This window comes from Panicum virgatum, chromosome 3N (genome assembly GCF_016808335.1).
Source record: "Panicum virgatum strain AP13 chromosome 3N, P.virgatum_v5, whole genome shotgun sequence".
Classification (NCBI taxonomy): Eukaryota; Viridiplantae; Streptophyta; class Magnoliopsida; order Poales; family Poaceae; genus Panicum; species Panicum virgatum.
In genome coordinates, this window is record NC_053147.1 from 24088548 (window position 1) to 24110286 (window position 21739).

At 44.6% G+C, this 21739-nt stretch overlaps 1 protein-coding gene and 1 long non-coding RNA gene across 6 annotated transcripts; both read right to left on the minus strand.

The window, feature by feature from the left end:
• Positions 1 to 3077: 3077 nt before the first annotated feature.
• Positions 3078 to 6210, minus strand: LOC120665253. 5 transcript variants are annotated; one of them, XR_005671128.1, is made up of 4 exons: positions 5789 to 6210; positions 5466 to 5560; positions 5268 to 5363; positions 3078 to 4922 (listed from the first exon to the last, which is right to left on the minus strand). It is a non-coding gene; the product is annotated as an uncharacterized LOC120665253 (long non-coding RNA). The 5 variants fall into 5 exon arrangements; XR_005671127.1 differs by lacking the exon at positions 5268 to 5363 and having other exon boundaries at positions 3078 to 4312; positions 4792 to 4922; positions 5789 to 6197; XR_005671129.1 differs by lacking the exon at positions 5268 to 5363 and having other exon boundaries at positions 5466 to 5520; positions 5789 to 6208.
• Positions 6211 to 6749: 539 nt separating this feature from the next.
• LOC120665254 (laccase-12-like) lies at positions 6750 to 9255 on the minus strand. Its single transcript, XM_039944764.1, has 3 exons — positions 9004 to 9255; positions 7333 to 8830; positions 6750 to 7235 (listed from the first exon to the last, which is right to left on the minus strand). Exons 1-3 carry the CDS (start codon positions 9130 to 9132, stop codon positions 7105 to 7107), a joined length of 1758 nt encoding a protein of 585 aa, XP_039800698.1. The 5' UTR covers positions 9133 to 9255; the 3' UTR covers positions 6750 to 7104.
• Between the last annotated feature and the right edge of the window lie 12484 nt (positions 9256 to 21739).

The following is a 21739-nucleotide window of genomic DNA, read 5'->3' on the forward strand; positions in this document are numbered from 1 at the left end:
GCAGAGGGGGGAGACCGGCGGTCTCTGCGTGCAATTCCCGCGGGCTCTGGCCGGAGGGGACGCGCGCAAAAGAATGTCGCCTTCGTGACTTGGCCCGTGTGGGCGATGGGCCCTTAGGCCCGGGCGAATGGCCACGGCGCACGGCGCCCTCTCGCTGGTGATGATGGGCCACAGCGCTGGGCCGAGGTCTGCGTACGGCCTTTTTAATTTTTTTATTTTTTAAAAATGTTTTTTACAGAAATATATTTTTGGTTTCACAATTTACAGTTTTATACCCCTGTCGGACGGTAGGGACCTATATATAATTAAAATTTGAGTGCTATCGCATGGAGGCCCCTACCGCCCGATGGAGGGGCGACAGGCAGGCCGACCGCCCGGCAGGGGGCGGCAGGCTCCCCCCAATATAAAAGCTGAGGTCCTCCCCCACACCTGCATTTGCAGCGAACAACATCCATAGAGGGAAAAAGGAGAGACGTGGAGTGAGGGAGGGAGTTGCAACAGCGAAGCCCTGCCGGATTCCGCAATTGTGATCTGCAGGTAAGTTATGTATGAATCCATTAATATTGTAAAGCAATTTAATTTAATTAATGCTATAGTATTAAAATTTCAGTTCAGTATTAAAATTTCAATTTATTTACAGACTTGTTTCTAAATTAATTATAAATTAAAATAGAATTAAGTTTTGGATAGTCAAATATAGTATTAAACTTGTTTCTAAATATTGCAGCATAAGGCAATGACTGCCTCCAATTTTGGAGGATTTTCATGGACCGAAGAAAAATCTAGTATAATACTTGAGATCATAACACATCTTGTAATCAGTAAGAAATTAGATCTATTAGCGGATGGTACGATAGAGATGGTGTTGTCAAAATTAGTTGAGTTTAAAGATTTCATATTGTTTTGAGGTATTACAACGCAAGATGTAAAGAAATACCTGCTAGAACGTCGGAAGATATACATTAGGGTATGTGAACTAGCGAATCATCCTAATGTTATTGGATTCTTACAAAGTACTTGTAAGATATGGATGCGATCAGAGGTGCATGAGATGCACGTTAAGGTAAGTCTTATTCAGTTCTAATCCCGTCCGTCATTTGTAATCCATATTTACGAAATAGTAAAATTATTGTGTAATTATATGCTAGGATTACCCCGAGAACACGGAGTTGATTAACAAATTGATACCAAATTTCCGTAAATTGGTATGTATCTTCGGTGGACTTATGCCACAAACTAGACGAAGGAGGTGGAGAAGATCTTCGGGTGATAGTTCTTGGCCTCCGCAAGAACAGATGACCGGAGTTTCGTCAAGTGTGGGGGGGCTCTGCTTTTATATTGGGGGGAGCCTGCAGCCCCCTGCTGGGCGGTCGGCCTGCCTGCCGTCCCTCCACCGGGCGGTAGAGGCATCCATGCGATAACACTCAAATTTTAATTACATATAGGTGCTGGGCGGCGGCAGGGGGCCGGCCGCCCCGCAGACGGGCGGTAGGCCCCCTGCCGCCCTCCTGCCGGGCGGTAGGGGTATAAAACTGTAAATTGTGAAACAAAAATATATTTATGTAAAAAATGTTTTTAAAAAATATAAAAATAGAAAAAACGCTGCGTACCGGGCCTGCTGATGGGCTGACGTCGGACTGACTCTAAATCACATGAAAAAAAAATCTATTTACCTCTCTCAATTGTGGGCAGAGTTTACGCTTCCATCCTGAACAAGAAAACTAGGTATTTTGACTCCTCGAACTGCCATACCGGACATATGATCTCCACTTTCTCTTAGTGATTTGGTGGTAGATATCCGTAAATATTGTTATTCCGTTTCATAAGTTTAGCCAAAATGAATTCAAATTCCACAAACCCATTTGAGTGGAAACCAAAACGAAAAAAGTAACATGTTGATTTTTACTAGCGTCTAGTGTTAATTGTTCACTAGGTGAATGCCGGTGCATTGCCACGGGTAACAGGAAAAAAAATTCATGAAAAACCACGTGAATATCCAAGATAAATAGAAGTCATCAAACATAATTTTCACACAATAAATAGATCATTGACCAAAGATAAATAGGAGTGCTCGAACATATAACCAGGACTATCATCAAAACACCTGTCACGAATGTTGGTCAAATTTGGACTCATAATAAGAAAATAATAACATACATTGATGTTCAAGGCCAACTATATGCAAACAAATGTACCACAGAATATGAAAAATATTGTGGATCTTTTTTGTAAAGAACTGTGTGGACCTTATCATCCTATTGTTTTGGGACACATTAAGATCCACGCACAGGAATTTCTTTTGCATTGGCTGATTGAATATATGCCTTCAGGAATGGCAGGATCTATAGTAAAGCAAAGAAGTAATGACATCTATTCACTGAAATGTGCAAGCATCGTAAATTAGTAACCATGGCTCTTCACTTCCTGATGAAGAGAATGAAAACAAGGTATTATATCTGAAGAAATGGAAAACTACAAATGCTGGTCAATGAGGGAAAAATTATCTTCTATATGCAACTGAAGAGATTCCGCATGTTTTTCTCTCTTTACTTCTATTCTTCTTGAAGATATCATTCAATATATCTCATGTTAATTATTATGAAACTGCAGTAGGCATATGATCCAACCTCGAAGAATCCCCAACTCTTTCCTGGTAAATATGTTATTGAACCTTTCACTACAAAAATATTTGCCTACTTTAGAAACAATCAAGACCATTTTCTACCTATTAGAAAAAAATCAAAACCAGTATTGCATTTTGAATAATATGATCTCCACTAAACATATATTTATCAAGTTCGAAAATAACTCAGGTGAATGGAAAAACTGCTGTGGAAACACATTGAGCCCACCTACTGAGTTTAGAGTTTGCAGTAAGCTCCTACTACCTTGGAGAAATTATTTATCTGGTTTCCAAGTTTCCTAAGAAATGGATTTCAAAATTTTAGCATCAAGAAAATGAAGGATGTTAAACAAACTTGCTATGAGGATATACTTCATATTGAGCAATAATGAAATCAGCAACCTACTGCTGATTCTAATCAAATCAGAAGTGCAATATCAATAGTACTAATATATATTTGGCACAAAAAAACACTTGTTATTTCTACTCATCAAAGTGGATGTATCAGGATTCTCACAATAGGAACTAACAATACTCACTAAGCACAAGAATGCCTCTTCCGTAATCTGAACCTTCCAGGCAATGAGAAAACACTTTCAGGGACATCGAAAAATGTTTCAGTTGAGAAATGACACAGTCGATCTGCCCTAACCCAAAAATTCCATCAACTACCCTATCATCCTTCGTCAGGTCTCCTAACTGTAAGCGCCTGTTGGTGCTTGCTTATTTCTTTTTTATAGGACCTCCGTTTTCAATTGTGCTTGCTTCTTGGAAAATACATTTAGAAAAGTGCCACCTTGATTTCTTGTCATGGCCAAGATTGACATCGTTCTCTGAAATTTTCACTTGTCAAGGAGTAGTGGTCATGTTAGCCTTCAGAATACCCTCCTTGTCAACCAATAATTGTATGGAGTTAAAATTAGAAAAGAGAATGTGAAGGAAAAAATGTTGAAAATAAAAGCTACACCAGAAATGATAGTTTTTCAAGTTCCACTTGCAGCCAACAATGGTATAATGTAGCTCCAAATGCCATGTGAGTCTAATCCAAAAGCTGCAAAAGATTCTTTGACTGGTCAGCAGTGGGCACTATAAGATATCATGCAATGCTATGTCTAACAGTGGTCACTATTCAAGCATCGAGCTTTATCACGGCAAATACGAATGTACAAAGGTTTTACTTATTCATAAGAATTAGAGAGAGAGGCATTCATTGTTTCTCCCAACTGAATAAGGAATCAGTCAAACTACAGATGTATACATGTGTGTGGCATGTGTTGTCCCAGCATTGTTTGCCCGAAACATGAGGTATAAATTGCAGTATAACAATGCTGGTTTTTTAAATAAAGGATTTTCTTATACAGCTATGTTCATGGAAATGCCATACACATCCCTCATCAGTAAAATCCTTCATTATCCATCATTGGTTTGATGTGCTCTGACTTAATTTTGTCTGAACCAAGAACCATGTGCTTTCTGATTTCAAAAAATAGAGTGAAATGCAGAAAAAAAAATTATGTGGTTGGTGGCAGAAAAGAACACACCTCACCCGCTGGTCCTCAAAATCCTTTGCTCTGTACACCACTTTTACCCCACTTGCAGCATCAGGAAATATACAATCAACTAATTGAATAAGCATTGTAGTAAAGATTTCTTTTAACAACAGAACAAAAATATTAACACCCATGTATCCTGTAACAAAGTGAAAGAGAAACCATGCCAATATAGACAGGTGGAGCACAATATATTAAAGGTAAGAAGCAATATTTAATATGGAAGACAATATATTAATCTAGTTACTCCAGTCGAATCAATAAACAGCATGTGAACTCATAATAATAAAGTATCAGCAAATTGTGTATGAAGTATATATATGATTGCCATCTAGAGTGGCTCATCATATATGGCTGGTCACTACATAAATTAGTTTTTCTTTGCACCATCAAGGAAAAAAGGCAACATGATTTATCTGCTAACATCAGCTCTTATTTATCAGCTGACAACAGGGCTTAGAGAAGATTACTAATTCAAACTGTACATCAGTCCACTCATGAAATATGTTATCTAATATAATGCGCACAATGATCTCAACCTTTAACAGGATAGCTGATAAGTAGTCCAAACTCATACTGAAGAAAACACACATCAATTATGTTTTGAGTGCATCTCACCAGGTATTACATTCTTCAACTTAGGAGTGCTGAAATTGGCATCTGATTGTGGAGCACCTCATTTCACAGTATATGGGTCTCTAAAAAGGGGCTTTTCTTTGAGGGCTCCAAAGAGGTTGCTTCAAAAATATCTACAAAGGATAACATCATCACTATAAAGAAAGGGAAAAAATAGGGAGCAATCATTTACTAAGATAGGTTCATGCCCGTGCGTTGCTACGGGGTAAACAAAAAAAATAATGACAACAATGGATATCTCATATAATGATTTACTACATTTTTATTAAGTTTAAAATTCTATCCCCTTAGGCTTAGCTTTTGTTATGCCATACATCCATATCAGCCATCCCATAAAGTGCTTATGACTTCCAAGTCCCGGCAAGCAGGTGTTTGAATGGCTATAGATCTTCGCATCAAAATTATCTATTGCTGAGAAAAGGCCAAGCTGAAGTTAAAAACTGAGAGAAGAATATTACAATTCTAGATGGGATGGTCTGGACATCGGATGCAGCTATCTCTACCCAACACCGGGTCATCAATTCTTCTAGCACCCATAAGTTTACCCGATTGACCTATTGTCAAAACCACTCAAAATGATTCTTTTCTTTTCAAATTACTGAAATAGTTTGCATGCTATGATATTTCAACAAATAGGGGATCTGCATGATGAGTACCTGTGGTCTGTGGATCCTCGACAAATGGTCTGCGGAGTGCGGACTTTGACTGAACCTGACCCTTGCCCATACACTGGAACAAATCAGAGAAGATCCTAGTAATGAAAACCAATTGAAACAATCGATCTGTCAGAGCAAATAAGGCATCACATTCTTTCCAGGGAAAGATGCAATCAACCCAATATCGGATGGATCGAGGAAGGAGGAAGCAGTGGAGAAGATCCATTTTTTTCGCGATTGTTGGAGGACTGGAGGAGGCGCACGAGGGGAGGTCGGAAGCGCGTGCGTGGGGGTGTGGGTGAGGAATCGGAGACGACGGTTACCTTGGCGACGTTGAAGATCTCGGACGTCATCGTGTACGCCTTCTCGCCCTTCTCGACGGATATCGCGGCCCGCACTGTCTGTCGCCCGTCGCCGCCGCGGGAGGCCGCTGGCCCGTCGTCCGTCTCAGCGGCTGCCGCCTGAGGCTGGCGCACCGGCCCTGCCGCTCATGGAGGCCGGCAGCACGATGCGACGGACTGTGCCGGCGGCGAGCGGGATTGGGGGGGCAGGAGGAGCGGCGGGACTGTGGGGGAGGAGCAGCGGGATTGGGTGCTGGGGCGGCGGCGGATCTAGGATGGGTCATGGGGAGGGGGGCGGACGGTTTTTGGGTGGGGCGCGGGACGGACGAAAACGAGACGGGCGCGGTTGGAGGAAGCGAAGCGGCGCGGCGGACGAAGGATTGAAAGCGTACTGCGGACCATTTTAAGCGTAAAAGACGAAAAAAAATCTCTCTTAGGAATTTTTTAGTAGTAGAGAAAACTAAAAAGATTCACAAGGTTATAATGTAACTCTCTAAACAATGACCTAGATATACCTTATTTGGCCAAATAAATGGGGAGTAATACCATCTACTCAAATCGTAACGAATGTCCCTACTATATATATCCATTAGTTGATTGAGCTGTACGGCTTGCTACAATGTATTCGAACATGTCATATGTACGGTTTGCTGGCTGTACATTTGTTGCATCAAAGTGAATGCCAATATCAACTGCTATACATCCATTTGCTGATCACTACCAACGACCTAAGCACTGAAATCATAAAATCATTGTTCTAAAAGCATTTTACAAGGATGCACGTGCTACGGAAGGAGGTCGATCACCTGTCTGTGAAAGTTATTATGAACCAGGCCTGTAATTGGACGGTGGCAAAGTATGTTAGAAAAGTATGAGATTTGAAACAGATAAGTATGCAACCGTGTAGTTCAACAACACAGACCATATATCGTCATCAAAACCATTATTAAAATTTGCACTCTTTATTAATTACTGCGGCAAGCAAGATGAAGGGTTACATTGAATTAGATACACGTCACAAAAAACCTTCAGGGCAAGCTTTTGAGCTACAAGAAAGGTGACAATATCGCGGTTCAATGAAACAAAAAAGAAAGGAAACACTTATCTGACATGGTCAGTCCCCTGAGCAATAATCAGTTAATTGGTTGAAAAAACACATGATCGATCATGTAATAGCAGAGTGAATGGCAACTGATGATCGAGCAAACGAAGCAGTGATTTGGAGGGAAATGATAGATGCATGTGAATTTGTGAAGCGATATTGGCCATTGGTCTTGATGGGGGAGTTCGTTTTGTTCCTAGCATTGAGGCAGATCCGACGGCGGAGGCGGCAGCTTCTGGTTCGGCAGGCTCCCGTCCTGCACCAGCCACGCCATCTTCAACCCCCAGCTCATGTGCACCTCAAGGTGACAATGCATGAACCACACGCCTGCACACACAGCAAGTACCATGGATCGATGAAGAGTTTAGCAAAACATCGCGAACTTGGGACACATTATGCAGAGACGTGCATGCTGTACACGCACCTGGGTTGTCGGCACGGAAGCGGATGGCGACCCAGCCGCCGGCGGGCACGCCGACGGTGTTGCGCTCGACGGGGTCGACGAGGTTGAACTTGGCCGGGTCGCTGACGGGGTCGAAGTTGCCGAACCCCTGGCCGACGACGTAGAAGTTGAAGCCGTGGAGGTGCAGCGGGTGGCTCTCGGCGCCGAGGATGCTGGTGTCCTGGAGCACCAGCTCCACGGTGGCGCCGAACGGCAGCACCACCACCTTGGTCCCGTTCATCACGTTGGTGTTGTTCGGCGGCGGGCCGGTGTAGTTGAACGGCACCAGCGGGAACGCCGGGAAGTCGGTGGCGTAGACGCCGTTGGACCTGCCGGCGAAGTGCGCCTGCAGCAGCGCCGTCGCGGGCAGCACGAAGGAGACGTTGTTGATGGACGCCGCGAACCGGGACCCGTTGGGGCCCTGGCAGGTCCCGTTCACGGCGCACGGGTGCGTGCCGAGCCCCACGGTGAAGAAGAAGCGCCGGTCGATGCTCTGCGGCACCGCCGCCGGGTACGCGGCGCTCGCGAGGCTGCGGAGCTTCGCGGTGTAGCTGGCCACGAAGTTGGTGTCGTTGATCTGCGGCAGGGTCGGCGCGAAGATTGGGAGGTTGCTGCTGCTGGCGGCGGCGGCGGCGGAGGAGGGGTCCTCGTACTCGAGGATCCCGGCGACGGTGGTGTTGTCGAAGGTGCCCTGCGTGTTGGTGTAGGGCCGCGCCTCCATGTAGTAGCGCGCGCCCGGGAACGCCGGCTTGGCGGCGAGGAGCACGTTGCTGGTCTGCCCCGGCGCGATGACGAGGGTGTCGACGGTGAAGGGCTTGACGTAGAGCGCGTCGACGTCGACGACGGTGAGCGTGTGGTTGGCGACGGAGAAGAAGAGCTCGTCGTTGAGCGCGGCGTTGATGAGCCGGAGCATGTACGTCCTGCCGAGCCTCACCCTCAGCCTGAACGTGTCCCGCGGCGCCGAGCAGTTGTAGAGAGGCCCGGGGAGCCCGTTGATGGTGTAGGCGTCGGAGACGTCGGGCCCGCCGCCGGTGCGCAGCGCCCGCGCGATGACCGCCTCGGTGTCGTTCCGCCACCACTCGCCGAGCATGAGGGGCACCTCCTCGTCGGGCGTGGGGAACGGGTAGGGCACGCCGGCGGGGGGCAGGATGACGATGGGCCCGTAGAGCGTGGCGCGGAGCCAGGAGACGTGGGCGTGCCACCACAGCGTGCCGCGCTGCCCCGCGATCCGGTAGCGGTAGACGTAGCGGCCGCCGGGCTGGATGGGGCACTGCGTGATGTAGGCCGGCCCGTCCGCCCACCCGCTGAGCAGCTGCCGGACGCCGTGCCAGTGCAGGCTGACGTTGTAGGGGGAGCGGTTGACCACGGCGACCTCGACGTGGTCGCCCTCCCGCGCGAACAGCGTCGGACCCGGGTACTGCCCGTTCACCGTCACGATGCTCTTCGTGCCGCACAGCCGCGTCACGCTCGCCATCCGCACCTGCCATGCATCGATTTGGTTGCGTCGTCAGCATGGCTAGGCCAATCGCCAACAATGCTCATCGATCGCTGCTGCCACTTTTAGCTAGCTATCTAGCTTTGCTGTGGTCAAAATTAAAGGTTGTTGATGCATGAGAGCGATCGAGGCGCGTGAGCTGGACCAAACAGACTTACATCGAACTGGTACTTCCTCGTCTCGGCCTCGGCTCCCACGGCGGCGAGCAGCAGCACCGCCGCGGCGACGGCGACGGCGGCGACGGCCGCGGCGGACACGCTGGAAGGGACAGCAGAGGAGGACGCCATTTCTCCGCGCGCTTTCCCCTCTGCTAGCTACCTCCTCCCTGCACTGCTGCTAGATCTCCTGGAGCTAGCTCCGCCGCCAAATGAAGCGAGAAGGCAAGCTCTCCGCTTCTGCTGTGCTGCGATGCTGGGGGAGGCACGGCGGGTGGCCTATATATACACCAGTGCTGGGGATCGGCCGGGGCACTCGATCGCATGATCGACAGGTAAAGGTTGCATGCAGACGAACGATGGGGGTCTCAGCGATCGACCAATGCATGGCTCGTATCCACACTCACTCGGTGATCCTTTCCTGCTGCGCGCACACTGTTGTTGCTTCACGATTGCGCTTGCACTGGCCGGGGCTTTTGCTCCGTGTAGTAGCTTTCGGTTGCCGTTCGGCTTCGGGCGATTGGTGAGCTCTCCCGGTCTCTCGCCGCGTCCCGGCTATAGCTAGCGGCTCGGCGCGCGTGCAAGAACTCCTTATTTTTGTAGCTTTGGAGTGCGGCCAAAGTCAACCTGCATGCTGCCTGCGTGCGTGCGTCGTCTGGTCTCTGTACTGTGCTTATGTCGAGTTGTTCTTCAATCTTCATGCATGTGTGCCTACTGTATGTTAATGTTGACACGCAACAATCGTCTCTTCTTCCAATCTGCAATCATGCCAACAACGGATACAGTGAGCTAATACCGTGCCTGTGTGGTTTGGGATGACAATTGCACTCGCGGACGCGGGTATCCGCGGATTTTAGACCCGACGGATGCGGGTTTGAGATTTCACCCGCGGGTGGATCCGCACCCATCCACAAACAAAGAAACTCTAACTCAACGTGCTTAGGTAAGGCTTATTCCAACTATCCTAACTATAAAATGAGCACAAAAATTTATAGATTTATTATTAGTTTGTCGTTAATACTTTGAATTTGGGAATTTGTTATTAGTTTGCCCTTATTACTTATAGAAATGTAATGTTTGACTATTTAAATTAAAAGATTTGTGCATTTTTATTATATCTTTTGTCACACCCGCGGGCGCCCGAAACCCGCGGGTGCGGGTGCGGGTGCGGGTGCGGGTGTAGAAATGCACCCGCGGGTCTACCTGCGGGCGGGTTTTTTCCAACCCCGCGGGTTTGCCTACGGGCGGGTTTTCATCAAACCCGCACCCACATCCGCGGGTGCCATCCCTAGGTTTGGATAACCACACCAACCTGGCTTGTTAGTTTCAACGGAAGAAAACTTGTTTGTTTCCTTTTCTTTTCTTTCCTTTTTCTTCTTTTCTAATTAGCATGCATGGAGGAAGGGAAACAGAATTTGGGTGTTTAAATGCCTCTGACACCTGAATTTCTAGTTACGGTCAATTTATGATTTACAGTTTCTAAGTAGTACATTAGAGTTACAATGATGTGCAGTTTCTAAGTAGTACCACTACCACACCTAAAAGATTTTTTTTTCTAAAAGTAAGTTGCATGCGTGCCACAAGTTTCAGGTGTGATGTAGACCTTGACTTCCTAATTTTGGACAACAGCAAGATTATTTGAGTGTTGCTTGTTCAGCAGTTGAGAGGAACCAAGGTGTGGGACTCTCATAATACTCGGTCACAACCTTGATAAAAGAATCCCCTTGCTTGCAAGATCTCTCCTGTCTGGTCTCCTTGTCCCGTTAGTACTCTCTCAAGAAGGCAGACACTTGAGGGCTGCTCATCAATTCAGGGCCAAGCACTACTAGCACTACTAGAAAACAGACCATGGAAATCGGTTGGAAACGGCCTTAGGAACCGGTTTTCCAACCGGCTCCCCCAAACCGAGACCAATAGCCTCAGCCTAAAACACCGGATTATTCACCCGGTGCCTTAGGCACTCATTGGTACCGGTTGGAAAGACCAACCGGTACCAAAGAGGCTATCATGCTGACGCAAGCTGGCAGCCCTTTTGATACCGGCTGGTCTTTCCAATCGGTACCAATGAGTTTTCTCTATTTTGTCCAAATTCAGTTTTGTTTTTTATTTATTACTATCTACTTTTTTATAATTGCTAAGCGTACCCGAGCTCTACAGTATTATACGATCATTGGTCGTGTTCAATTTCACAGAATATTTAAAACTAACTAAAAGTCAAATAAAAGCATATAATTAAGGTAATTAGCTAAACTAATATATTTACAAATATACAAACAACAATCACGTTTAGAAATATTTACAAATGTCCAAGTCATATTTATAGTCCAACTACTAGGCCCTACAGGACGTCGATGGAAATCCTCTATGGATGTGAGGTCGTGGTACAACTCGCCTCTAGGATCCAGGATCTTGTTCAAAAGGAATCCGGCGAGCTGCTCGCACACGGCATTGATCCGATCCGTAGAATAAACTTCATCCGCGATTCGACACATCTATCATTTAGGAGAAAAGGACCGATATATTAATTTCGCGTTAGTATAATTAGAAAAATGTAATAGTGAACGGTTTGTATGTACTTTTAGGTCCTCCGTAGTAGGCTTCCCGCATGAAGACATGATGTGCAAGAAGTCACATACGTAATACCCGCACCAATCAGTTCCTTGTTTTTGTCTCGCACACTTAAGGAGAAACAAATAAATTACTCAATACAGAACAATTTGGGATTACTTAATTAGAAAAATGTTCGTGAATCAACATACCGGATAATCCATTTTAACGTTCAGTTCGGGCCTCCATTGATCACGTCCTTTGTTCGTTTTCAACAAAAATTTCCACACCCTGCGCTCAAAGTTAAGTTTGATATTCGACAATTATTATAAACTAAAAAAAGATTTGATTGTGCAAAATGAACTTACCTGTTCAAGGGGTCTAAGATATGTTGGATTACGGACTTTGGTTTTCTCATTGAGTCGAACACTACAAGATTGCCGTTCTCTACGGCAAGTATGAGTAAAACCCAATGACAACTGCAGATATGGATAGCATATGTACATGCATTTGACTTAGTATTTATTTAGAAATATAAAAGAGGATTGAGTCGACCAAAACTTATCCATAGTTGTATGGTATGAATATATAGGATTTATAATTTTGCTTAGTCAACGAATCGTACATGTTTTGGCGCGTTTCCTTATAATTTTTGTTGAGCACTTTCTGGTTGACTAGCAACGGAGACATAAAACCGATCTGATGTTGCCATCCTTCTTTTCGGCTTCTTTGAATCTCCATACTAAACGATACAATAGAAATTATATAATGCACACATATATTTACGTTGCTTGTTAACAAAAAGTATTAATGTAGAGGTAAGTGATACTTACAAAATCCAAATGGTGATGATAGAGGCGTCGAGGGCTTTGTCGATGGTATATGTGATATAGATTGTCGAAGTACACCCAGAAGTCGTCCTCCCCGCGGAAGAAATCATGGTCACGATATTTGACTCCAAACATTTTCATTTCGTCATTCGACATTCGTAGGTACCATCTATGCAAATTGAACATCTGCGTGCCCAGACTCATCTCATGTTCCTCAGTGACAAAAGGTTTTCCATGCTCGAATGGAGCAACAACGGGAGCGACAGGGACATCCTCCTCTTGCCCCCTTGCCTGCTCTAGCGTTAATCCTGTTTCAGCAATAAATTGCGCCTCGTGTAGGTCCGCCTCGTGTAGGTCTGGCAACCTTGGCACTCGGAGGGGCTCGAGTTTTTTTTTGTTGTGTGCCAAGATGAGGAATGGTCTTGCCATATTTCTTCTGATTTCTCTTCTTGTGGGTCTTTATTAGAGTCCGATCATAGTCCGAGTGTAAGCTTTTCGGTTTTTGTGGGTTGTCTACGTTTGCGAGAATCTTTTTTCCTACCTCTAAAGGTACCTTTTCTCTCTTCGGGGGAGGGGGGGCTTTAGTCTTCAACTGTTCTTTTATATATCGAGCATTATCCTCTTCCAACTCCTCAGCGGTCTTCTCGTAGGTTAATTTTCTTTTGACCGTTTTCTGCTTCTTCTTTGAGGGTCCAGCCGCTGGGAGGGATGATGTCTTTTTCTTTCCTTTTTCCGGTGCTGGAGGAGTTGGAGTAGTCGTGGCCCTTTGCCCTGGCAGAGACGGTGGTGAGGGAGGTGGTTGTGGGGACGATGGTGAGGGAGGTCACAGAGACGGATGATCGGTCTCCACGGGAGCCATTGTGCTTGCAGTAAGTTTGATGTTGGCCTTGCGCCATAGAACGACCATGTGCAGTGTGTCTCCCAATGTCTTCTCTCTATCCCCTCCAATGAAGTTGAGCTCAAGATCCTCATTATTTCCAACTATATGCTCAACTGTGGTAGAGGCGTAGCCAGGGGGTATCGGCCTTTCATGAATTGTAGTAGAAGGACTCAGTGGCAGGGCTGACCCATATGCTACATGAATGAATATATTCTTTGCTCGCATATGTAGCTCTCATGCTGTCGCCATGGTGATATCATCCACTGGATACCTCTGGTCATCTACTGCCGGTGGCTCAATCTGGGGGTGCTGATCAGCTTGTACGTCGGGCGCCGCTGTGGATGCACAGCTGCTGCATCGCTGAGAGGCCGGGCTTATCGCAACATCCGAGTGCAATCCACCAATGCCCCTTTGGCTCAGAGCTAGCTGCACTGCCTCATTGACCCTAGTGTCCATCTGAGATTCCAAGGACGCAACCTTCCTGTTCATCTCTTCTTGTAAGGCACGGAGTTTCTCTTCTTGTTCGGCTTTGCTCTTTCGGTGAGTCTTGTAAGAGCAATCTCCGGCCCAAGCAACTTTCCATGGGACCACACCGATGCTGCGGGCTCATCCAGGGTGTTTCGAATTCTTTAATGCCCTGGTCAGTTCATCATTCACCCTTTGAGGCTGGAATGTTCCTTGTTGGGCCTCATCTATTGCTGTGACCAGATCGCGGGACACTTCTTGCATATGTTGTGGCACGATCAAAGTTCCATCCAATTGGTTTAGTGTCGCGCTGTTAGCAAATAACTACCACTTGGATCTATCCGGCCATTCCCAAGTCGCAGGCCTGATGCCTCTATCCATAAGGTCCTGCTCCATCTTCTGCCATTTTTTAACTGCCTTCTTATACCCTCCAGCCCCAAAGTGGTAGTTGTACTTCTTCTTTGATGCATTTGTCTTGGCCTGTTTAGATTTTCCTTGGGATTCCTCTGATAGTTTGTATTATTTGAACTCCTCCCAGTAAGGTTTAACCTAAGGAAGATCGTCCCAGTTCGGCTCCTTATCCTTCTTGATGTACTCGTCTCGATAGCTAAGCTCTTTGAGGTCTACTGTTGTCATTCCGTACTCGTCGATATCGACACTTTTTTCTGTCAGTTTAACTCATTGGCAACGAAATAGAGGGATCTTCAGCGGCCCATAGTCGAGTTCCCAGATCTCTTCAATGTAACCAAAATATGAGTTCGTTTGGCCACTAGAGTCAGTGGCATCTATACGAACACCACTATTTTGATTGGTGCTCTTATTATCTCGGGATCTTGTATAAATGTGTATCCATTAATTTCATATCCTTGGTACATCAGGCTTGAATTTATCGGACCCTTAGCTAGCCAAGCTAGCTGCTCGTGAATTTCATCGTTGGCCATGACTTCCTTCTGCAACCAGGTGGCGAATGTATCGTTATGATGTTTTGTAATCCATGTCTCAGACTTCAAAGGGTACATGCTTCGCACAATTTGCATGTGCTCCTCCATGTATGGAGCCACCAAGGCTGATTGTTGCAGAACTGTGAAATGTGCTTTGCTCAACGTGGCATGATCTGTGGCATTTACTGATTTTCTTCCAAGTGTGCCCTTTCCAATCAGCCGCCCCTCATGACGTGATACTGGAACCCCAATTGGGCAGAGTTCTTTCACATAGTCAACACAAAATTCGATGACCTCCTCTGTGACATAACCCTTTGCAATGCTTCCTTCTGGATGAGCCTGATTACGAACGTATTTCTTTAGGACTGCAAAGTATCGTTCAAAAGGGAACATATTATGAAGGAAAACATGATCGAGAATACTAATCTCTTTGACCAGGTGAACTAGAAGATGCGTCATAAAATTGAATAATGATGGAGAAAATATCATCTCAAGACTAACTAAACTTTGGACTACATCCTCTTGTAGTCTGATTAGACTCGATGGATCAATTGCCTTATGAGAAATTGTGTTGAGAAATACGCATAGTTTTATGATTGTTGCTCGAACATTAGCTGGTAGAATACCTCTAAGTACAACTGGAATTAATTGCGTCATCAATATGTGACAGTCATGGGACTTTACGTGTGCGAATTTCTTCTCTTTAAGGTTTAGTAGCCTCTTTATGTTCGAAGAGTAGCCTGATGGGACCTTGATACTGTTCAAACAGTCGAACATACTTTACTTCTCTTTCTTGCTAAGAGTGTAGCACGCAGGACCTAGGTAATGACGTCATTTATCTCTTTTTTCTGGATGTAGGGCGGCCCGTTGTTTCATACGTTGAAGATCTTACCGTGCTTCCAGTGTATCCTTTGGCTTACCGTAGACACCAAGGAAGTCTAGAAGGTTCATACAAAGATTCCTTATTAGGTGCATCACATTAATTGCATGGCGGACCTCTAAGACTTCCCAATAAGGTAAATCTCCAAAAATACTCTTCTTCTTCCACATAGGTGCACGTCTGTCATCACTCTGCACACTTCTGCTGCCAGGTCCTTTTCTGAATACTACTTTTATATCTTTGACCATTTTAAACACTATTTTCCCACAATGGTGCCTAGGTTTGGTACGATGATCTGCCTTTCCACCATAGTGAGCATGCCTCCTCCTTAATGGGTGCTTGATCGGAAGAAATCGACGATGACCCATATATACAATCTTCCTACAGTGCTTGAGATATGTGCTGTCCGTTTCTTCTAAACAATGGGTGCATGCCCTATAACCCTTATTGGAATGTCTGGACATGTTGCTTAGTGCGGGCCAATCGTTGGTGGTTACGAAAAGCAATGCACATAGGTTAAAATCTTCCTCTGCGTGCGCATCCCACATACGAACACCCTCCTCTTTCCACAACAATAGAAGATCGTTAATCAGTGGTTTCAGATACACATCTATATCGTTACCAGGTTGCTTTGGGCCGGGAATAAGCACCGGCATCATAATGAATTTCTGCTTCATACACAACCAAGAAGGAAGGTTGTATATATAGAGTGTCACAAGCCAGGTACTATGGCCACTGCTCTGGTCACCGAAAGGATTCATGCTATTCATACTTAAGCTGAATCTTATATTTTTCGTATCATTTGCAAATATTGGGAATGTTCTGTCCACCTTTCTCCACTGCGACCCATCAGTGCGGTGTCTCAATATATTTTCTTGCTTACGTTCTTCTTTGTGTCATCCCATCAATTTAGCATTAGTTTTGTTCATGAACAAATGTTTCAGACGTGGTATTAGAGGGAAATACCACATCACCTTGGCAGGCACCCTCTTCTTGACACGCATCCCCTCAACGTCGCCTGAATCATCTCGAGGGATCTTATACTAGCATGCATTGCATACATGGCATGAATTCAAATCTTCATACTCACTTCGATATAGGATGCAGTCATTAGAACAAACATGTATCTTCTGTGCTTCTAATCTTAAAGGACAAACAACCTTTTTTTGCCTCGTATGTTGTCTCCATCAAGGTGTTACCCTCAGAGAGTAAGTTTTTTATAAGTTTCAGCAACTCATCGAATCCTTTGTCAGACAAACCATTTGATGTCTTCCATTGCAACAATTCCAATGTGGTACCCAACTTCTTTTGGCCTTGTTTGCAATCTGGGTACAATAATGTTCTGTAGTCCTCCAACATACGCTTCAGATCTCTCGATTTCTTTTCTGTTTCGCAAACTTCCTCAGTTTCGCGCAGCATCTGACCCAGATCATCTTCTACGTGTCCTTTAGCATCTTCTTGAGGCTCACTCATTGTAGTGTCATAAAAAAAGGCATCGTAATTGCCTGCAAAGTCAGGAATCACGTCCTCTTCTTCTTTATTATTATCCATCATAATTCTTCTTTCTCCATGCTTGGTCCAAACATAGTAGTTCGGCATAAAACTACTATTGAACAACTGACTGTGGATGGTTCTTGATGATGAGTAATCCTTCACATTCTTGCAGTTTTTGCATGGACAGCGAACGGAACCACCGTACTTGTGTTTCTCAGCAACTTTTATGAATTCATGCATGCCATCAATGAACTCCATTGAACGTCGGTTCGTCATGTACATCCATTGTCGACTCATCTGGGTTCAGATTCATTTATTAGCATCAAACGAGTGTCAACATAAATCATTTATTAAACAATATTGGAAGTAAAAATAATAAATTAAATAAATCAATGATTGATTACGAAATAAATTGGAGTGTCCTCAAAATTATATACAATAAATAGTTATATTATGCATAATATAATAATAAAATAACCCAATTTCTAAATACATCTTATTAAATAGTTATCTTATGCCTAATAATTTATATAACAATAATATAAAACCATAAACTAAATCGGGCCCAAACTAGATCTACAAATATTTATCATGTGTATAAACTAAATCAAGTGCTAACTACATCTACAAAATTAATTTGCTAAAGCATTGGAAAAAGTATTACTAACCTTTTTAAAAAAGTGAAAAATCCACCTCCCCTCCTCGGCTGCCATAAACAGTGAGTCACGATAGGTTGGAGGGAGGAAGGGAGCGGGGTATTTATAGTGGCAGCACAAAGGCACCGATTGGTGCTGAACAATCTGTGCCAAATATTAGGCATCGACACCGGTTGAAGTTACCAACCGGTGCCTTTGCCCTGGGCACCTGGCGGCACCGGGTCATCGCAAGACCCGGTGCCATTGTCAGCGCATTAGGCACCGGGTGGTGCCACCATCCGGTGCCTATTCCTCCTTGGGCTTTTAGTACCGGTTGGTGGCACCACCCGGTTCCTATTCGCGAGTTTTGGTACCGGGTGGTGCATTAATCCGGTACCAAAAGTCCTCCTTTTGAGCGCAGCTGGCCAAAGGTACCAGCTGCAGCAGCTGGTATCTTTGGCCAGGACCTTTGGCCCGTTTTCTAGTAGTGTGGAAACCTAAATTTTCCTGTAGTTGGATGGAAAAGTATTGTATGAAGTTTCTGGTGGTATGCGCCATGGATGCGTAGCCATTGCAAATGGTGCTGTTAAAAAGGCTGATGTTCTGTCCGTTGCTAAGGCGGTTGCAGCATCAAATTCAGCATGTTATCGAAACATGGCCAAAGAAAATTGACAATTGCGTCAAGCAAATAGGTGCTTACATGAGCGTGTTGACCAGTTGGGCGAACTAACCAATGTCTTGATATTGGTACAAATCTAATTTCAATTTTGACCTTCAGTGACTTAGGACAGAAAGCTCCTATTAGTATTCGAATTCTTAACCATGATATTTTTTTCCCTGTTAACCATGATATTATCTTTCTTGTAGAATCTTTACAGTGATTTAGGAAAGGAAGTTCCATTAGGCTTAAAGAGTCGCCTTGCAGCATTAACAACAAATATAAGTACGATAGTGACTTGATACTTGTACATATGAATCCATTGTTAATTATTGTAAAGAGACGGTCCAGCTGTTTTCTTACAGCTAATTGAACTAGACCACTGATACATTTTGATGTTAGAAAGAGAACACAAAGTGCAGCAGTCATGAAGTGGCCTCATGTTGATGGTTACTATAGTTTGCAACTTTGCATCTTAGTTTAACTCTCATGGTAAGCTGTCAAAACTAATGTCCTCCCTTGTGTCAAAACATTCCTGCACTTGTCTAGTCACACACATACTAGTGCCATTGACAATTTGAGACTTTGAGTGCTTCATGCTTGGTGTTGGTCGGAACTTAAAAGAGTTCGATTATGTTTTACTAATTTCTAAAATGCGATTGCTTATTTACATGACTATCATTTTTGCAGTTACCTACTAGTTCATCTCACGCCGGAGATGACATGGAAGAGAAGGATGATATGGAACACGAGGACATGGAGGACCTTGATGGGGAGGGCCTTAATGAGCCTGACATTGATTAGGAGGACTTGGATGGGGAGGATATGGATGGAGAGGATTGGGATGGCGAGGATAGAGGTCAGGAAATGGATGGTGATGGAGAAATCATTAGCAGCAACAAAGGTGGATCAATCGACGATGACTTTCATGACTTCTGCAATGAAATTTGTTGTAAGAATGGCTGCTAGTGCAATCATCAATCAGCAGCAAACATGGTGCTGACTGACTTTTGTCTTTTGAATACATATACCTGTTTTTTGAACAACATATGGCTGGACAATGATTACTTATGAGTAGAATGATCATGTACTTGTCAGCTCTATTATGATGGCAAAGATATTTGTGTATCTAGTTGCCAATGTATTTGGTTGAACTCTAGCTTTGTAATATGGATGCTAGTGATGTGAAAAATTATGAACCATATAATGTTATCTTGAGCCTGAATATTTCTTGCAATACTATTACTATATTAGTGCCTAAAATGCTAGTCAACAGAATAAATAAAAAATCATGTCTGTTGTGTCCGACAGGAAGTAACTCAATTTTTTTGTCAGTCGGTTTGTCAATTTTTTGTGAGTAGACTCCCATTAGGGATATATTAATTACACTGATGGGGAACCTACAGAGAAGTTTGAAATTTCCCTGTCGGTAAGGTCCCATAGGGAAATGATTCTCGACGGCTTCTTCAATTTGACAGAGACAAATTTTCTTGTGAATTACCACACAGGGAAATCCCGTCAGGAAAATTATTTGTGTCGGGAAACCGGGAGGCCATTGTATTTTCTCTGTCATTTTGTCCCTGTCGGGATTTGCCTGCCGATTTGCTGTCAGAATTAATTTTTCTTACGGTTTTCCCTTATATTTCTGACTGTTTCTGGCACACATGGAAATTTCAGTTTCCAATAGCGAAGGTATAAGATGACATCAATTATTTGGTCGGATAGCTCTTGAAACTGATGGTTTAAGTCTAGCCAACACCATTAAGCACATCCAGTTTCTTCATTCTATGCCGTCACATATACAGCAGCCGGGAACATGACTGTGGCTAAGTGTAAAAACCTTCCGTAAGTTCATACGGATCCCAATATTGTTCTGAAAACATGTCTGCTAAGTGCCGTCATAAAAAAACATGGCTGCTGGATCGGCCGGTAGGTGAGCTCTCGTGACTCAGGGTCGCATCAAAGCCGGCCGTGGCTGGCTTAGCATGCTGCTGCTGATAAGTGATAGACCGGGAGCGCAGGCAGGCAGGCTGGCTGGCTGGTCCATGCAAGCACTCTCCGTAGCTTTGGAGTGCGGCCAAAGTCAACCTGCGTGCGCCTACTGTTTGTGTTCAGTTGTTCGAAATTCCGCGTGCGTTCATGGCTTGGTTGGCACGCACAATTGTCTCATCTCTTTCTTGCTGCAAATTTCACTAAAAACATTTAAACTGAAGCATATCCATCTTCCAAATGGTGGTTAAATTCTTGGTTAAACAGCTCAGGAAATGATGTAGACATATTTCTGTAATCGACAGAGGCTCACACTCACTCAGTTTCACTGCTCAGTTTTCCATCATGGTCGAATTTCTGATGAAATTTGACTTCCTAGAACATTCAGTGCAAGTATTAACCAGTTGACAGTCGATCGGTTGACAGACGTTTTATCGGTTTTTTAAGGCCCCCGGGGCTCCACCAACCCCTTAAAAATGTGTTAAATCAGCAGTGGTTGAGTTCTTCGCTTTATTCTTTCAAAAAAAAGGGGGAGTTCTTCGCTTTGAGTGACAAGTGACCTTTAGTGCAGATATCCACTCCAAGTCTGAACCTTTTTAGCCGATTTCAGGCCTCCTAACCCTTTACCCTTACATGCCAAGGGAGTGCATGCACAAGCAAATAAAAAGGACTTCGAAGACGGCGACATGACCTGGAGGAGGCTTGGCCACCCAGCTGACGATTCCTGATAGCCTTGCCACTGGTTCTGAAAGGCTCGACACAATCTATCATGCGACGATTACGCGTGGCGATCTTTTGCCCTTCCAAGTCTCCTGGGGAAGCAGAGAGGGACGCCTTAACCGACCTGGTCGTCTGGATGAGATGCCTGCTTTCCTCTGACTTTGTACATGGGAACAGATAGATGACCAAATCACTACAGTACATTGCATACCTTTTCTTTCTTGTTCCCTTTCCATCGTCCCTTGTCTTCTGTTCGGTATGAATGCATACTGAGTTACTGACACATTTCAATCTTCTAGAGACCATGTCGTAGGAATCTGGTGAGTGATTACAACACTCGGTCGAACAAAGCAGATTGTACAGGTTCTCTGATCAAAAGGCAACAGACTTTTCATCATTTTTCACATAGGTTCGTGAAGGATGCCAGTTTACTTCCAACCGAAGACATGTAGATAGTATAAGCATACTGGATACAAGTAAAACGGCTTATTTGGCTCAAGGTAGCATCTACCATGTCAGGTGGGACTAGCTCTCTTTTGCGGTATGTCATCTGTGGACAGGACTCTTCAAGAAGATAAGAGCACATGAGTCCGCAACGGAACGTCAGAACGTTCGGTGATGCCTTGAAAAGGGCTGGGGGTGGTCCCAGGATTTCTTTCTCAGGCAGAAATCATGCAATATGAGGTACTTGCTCCTCATG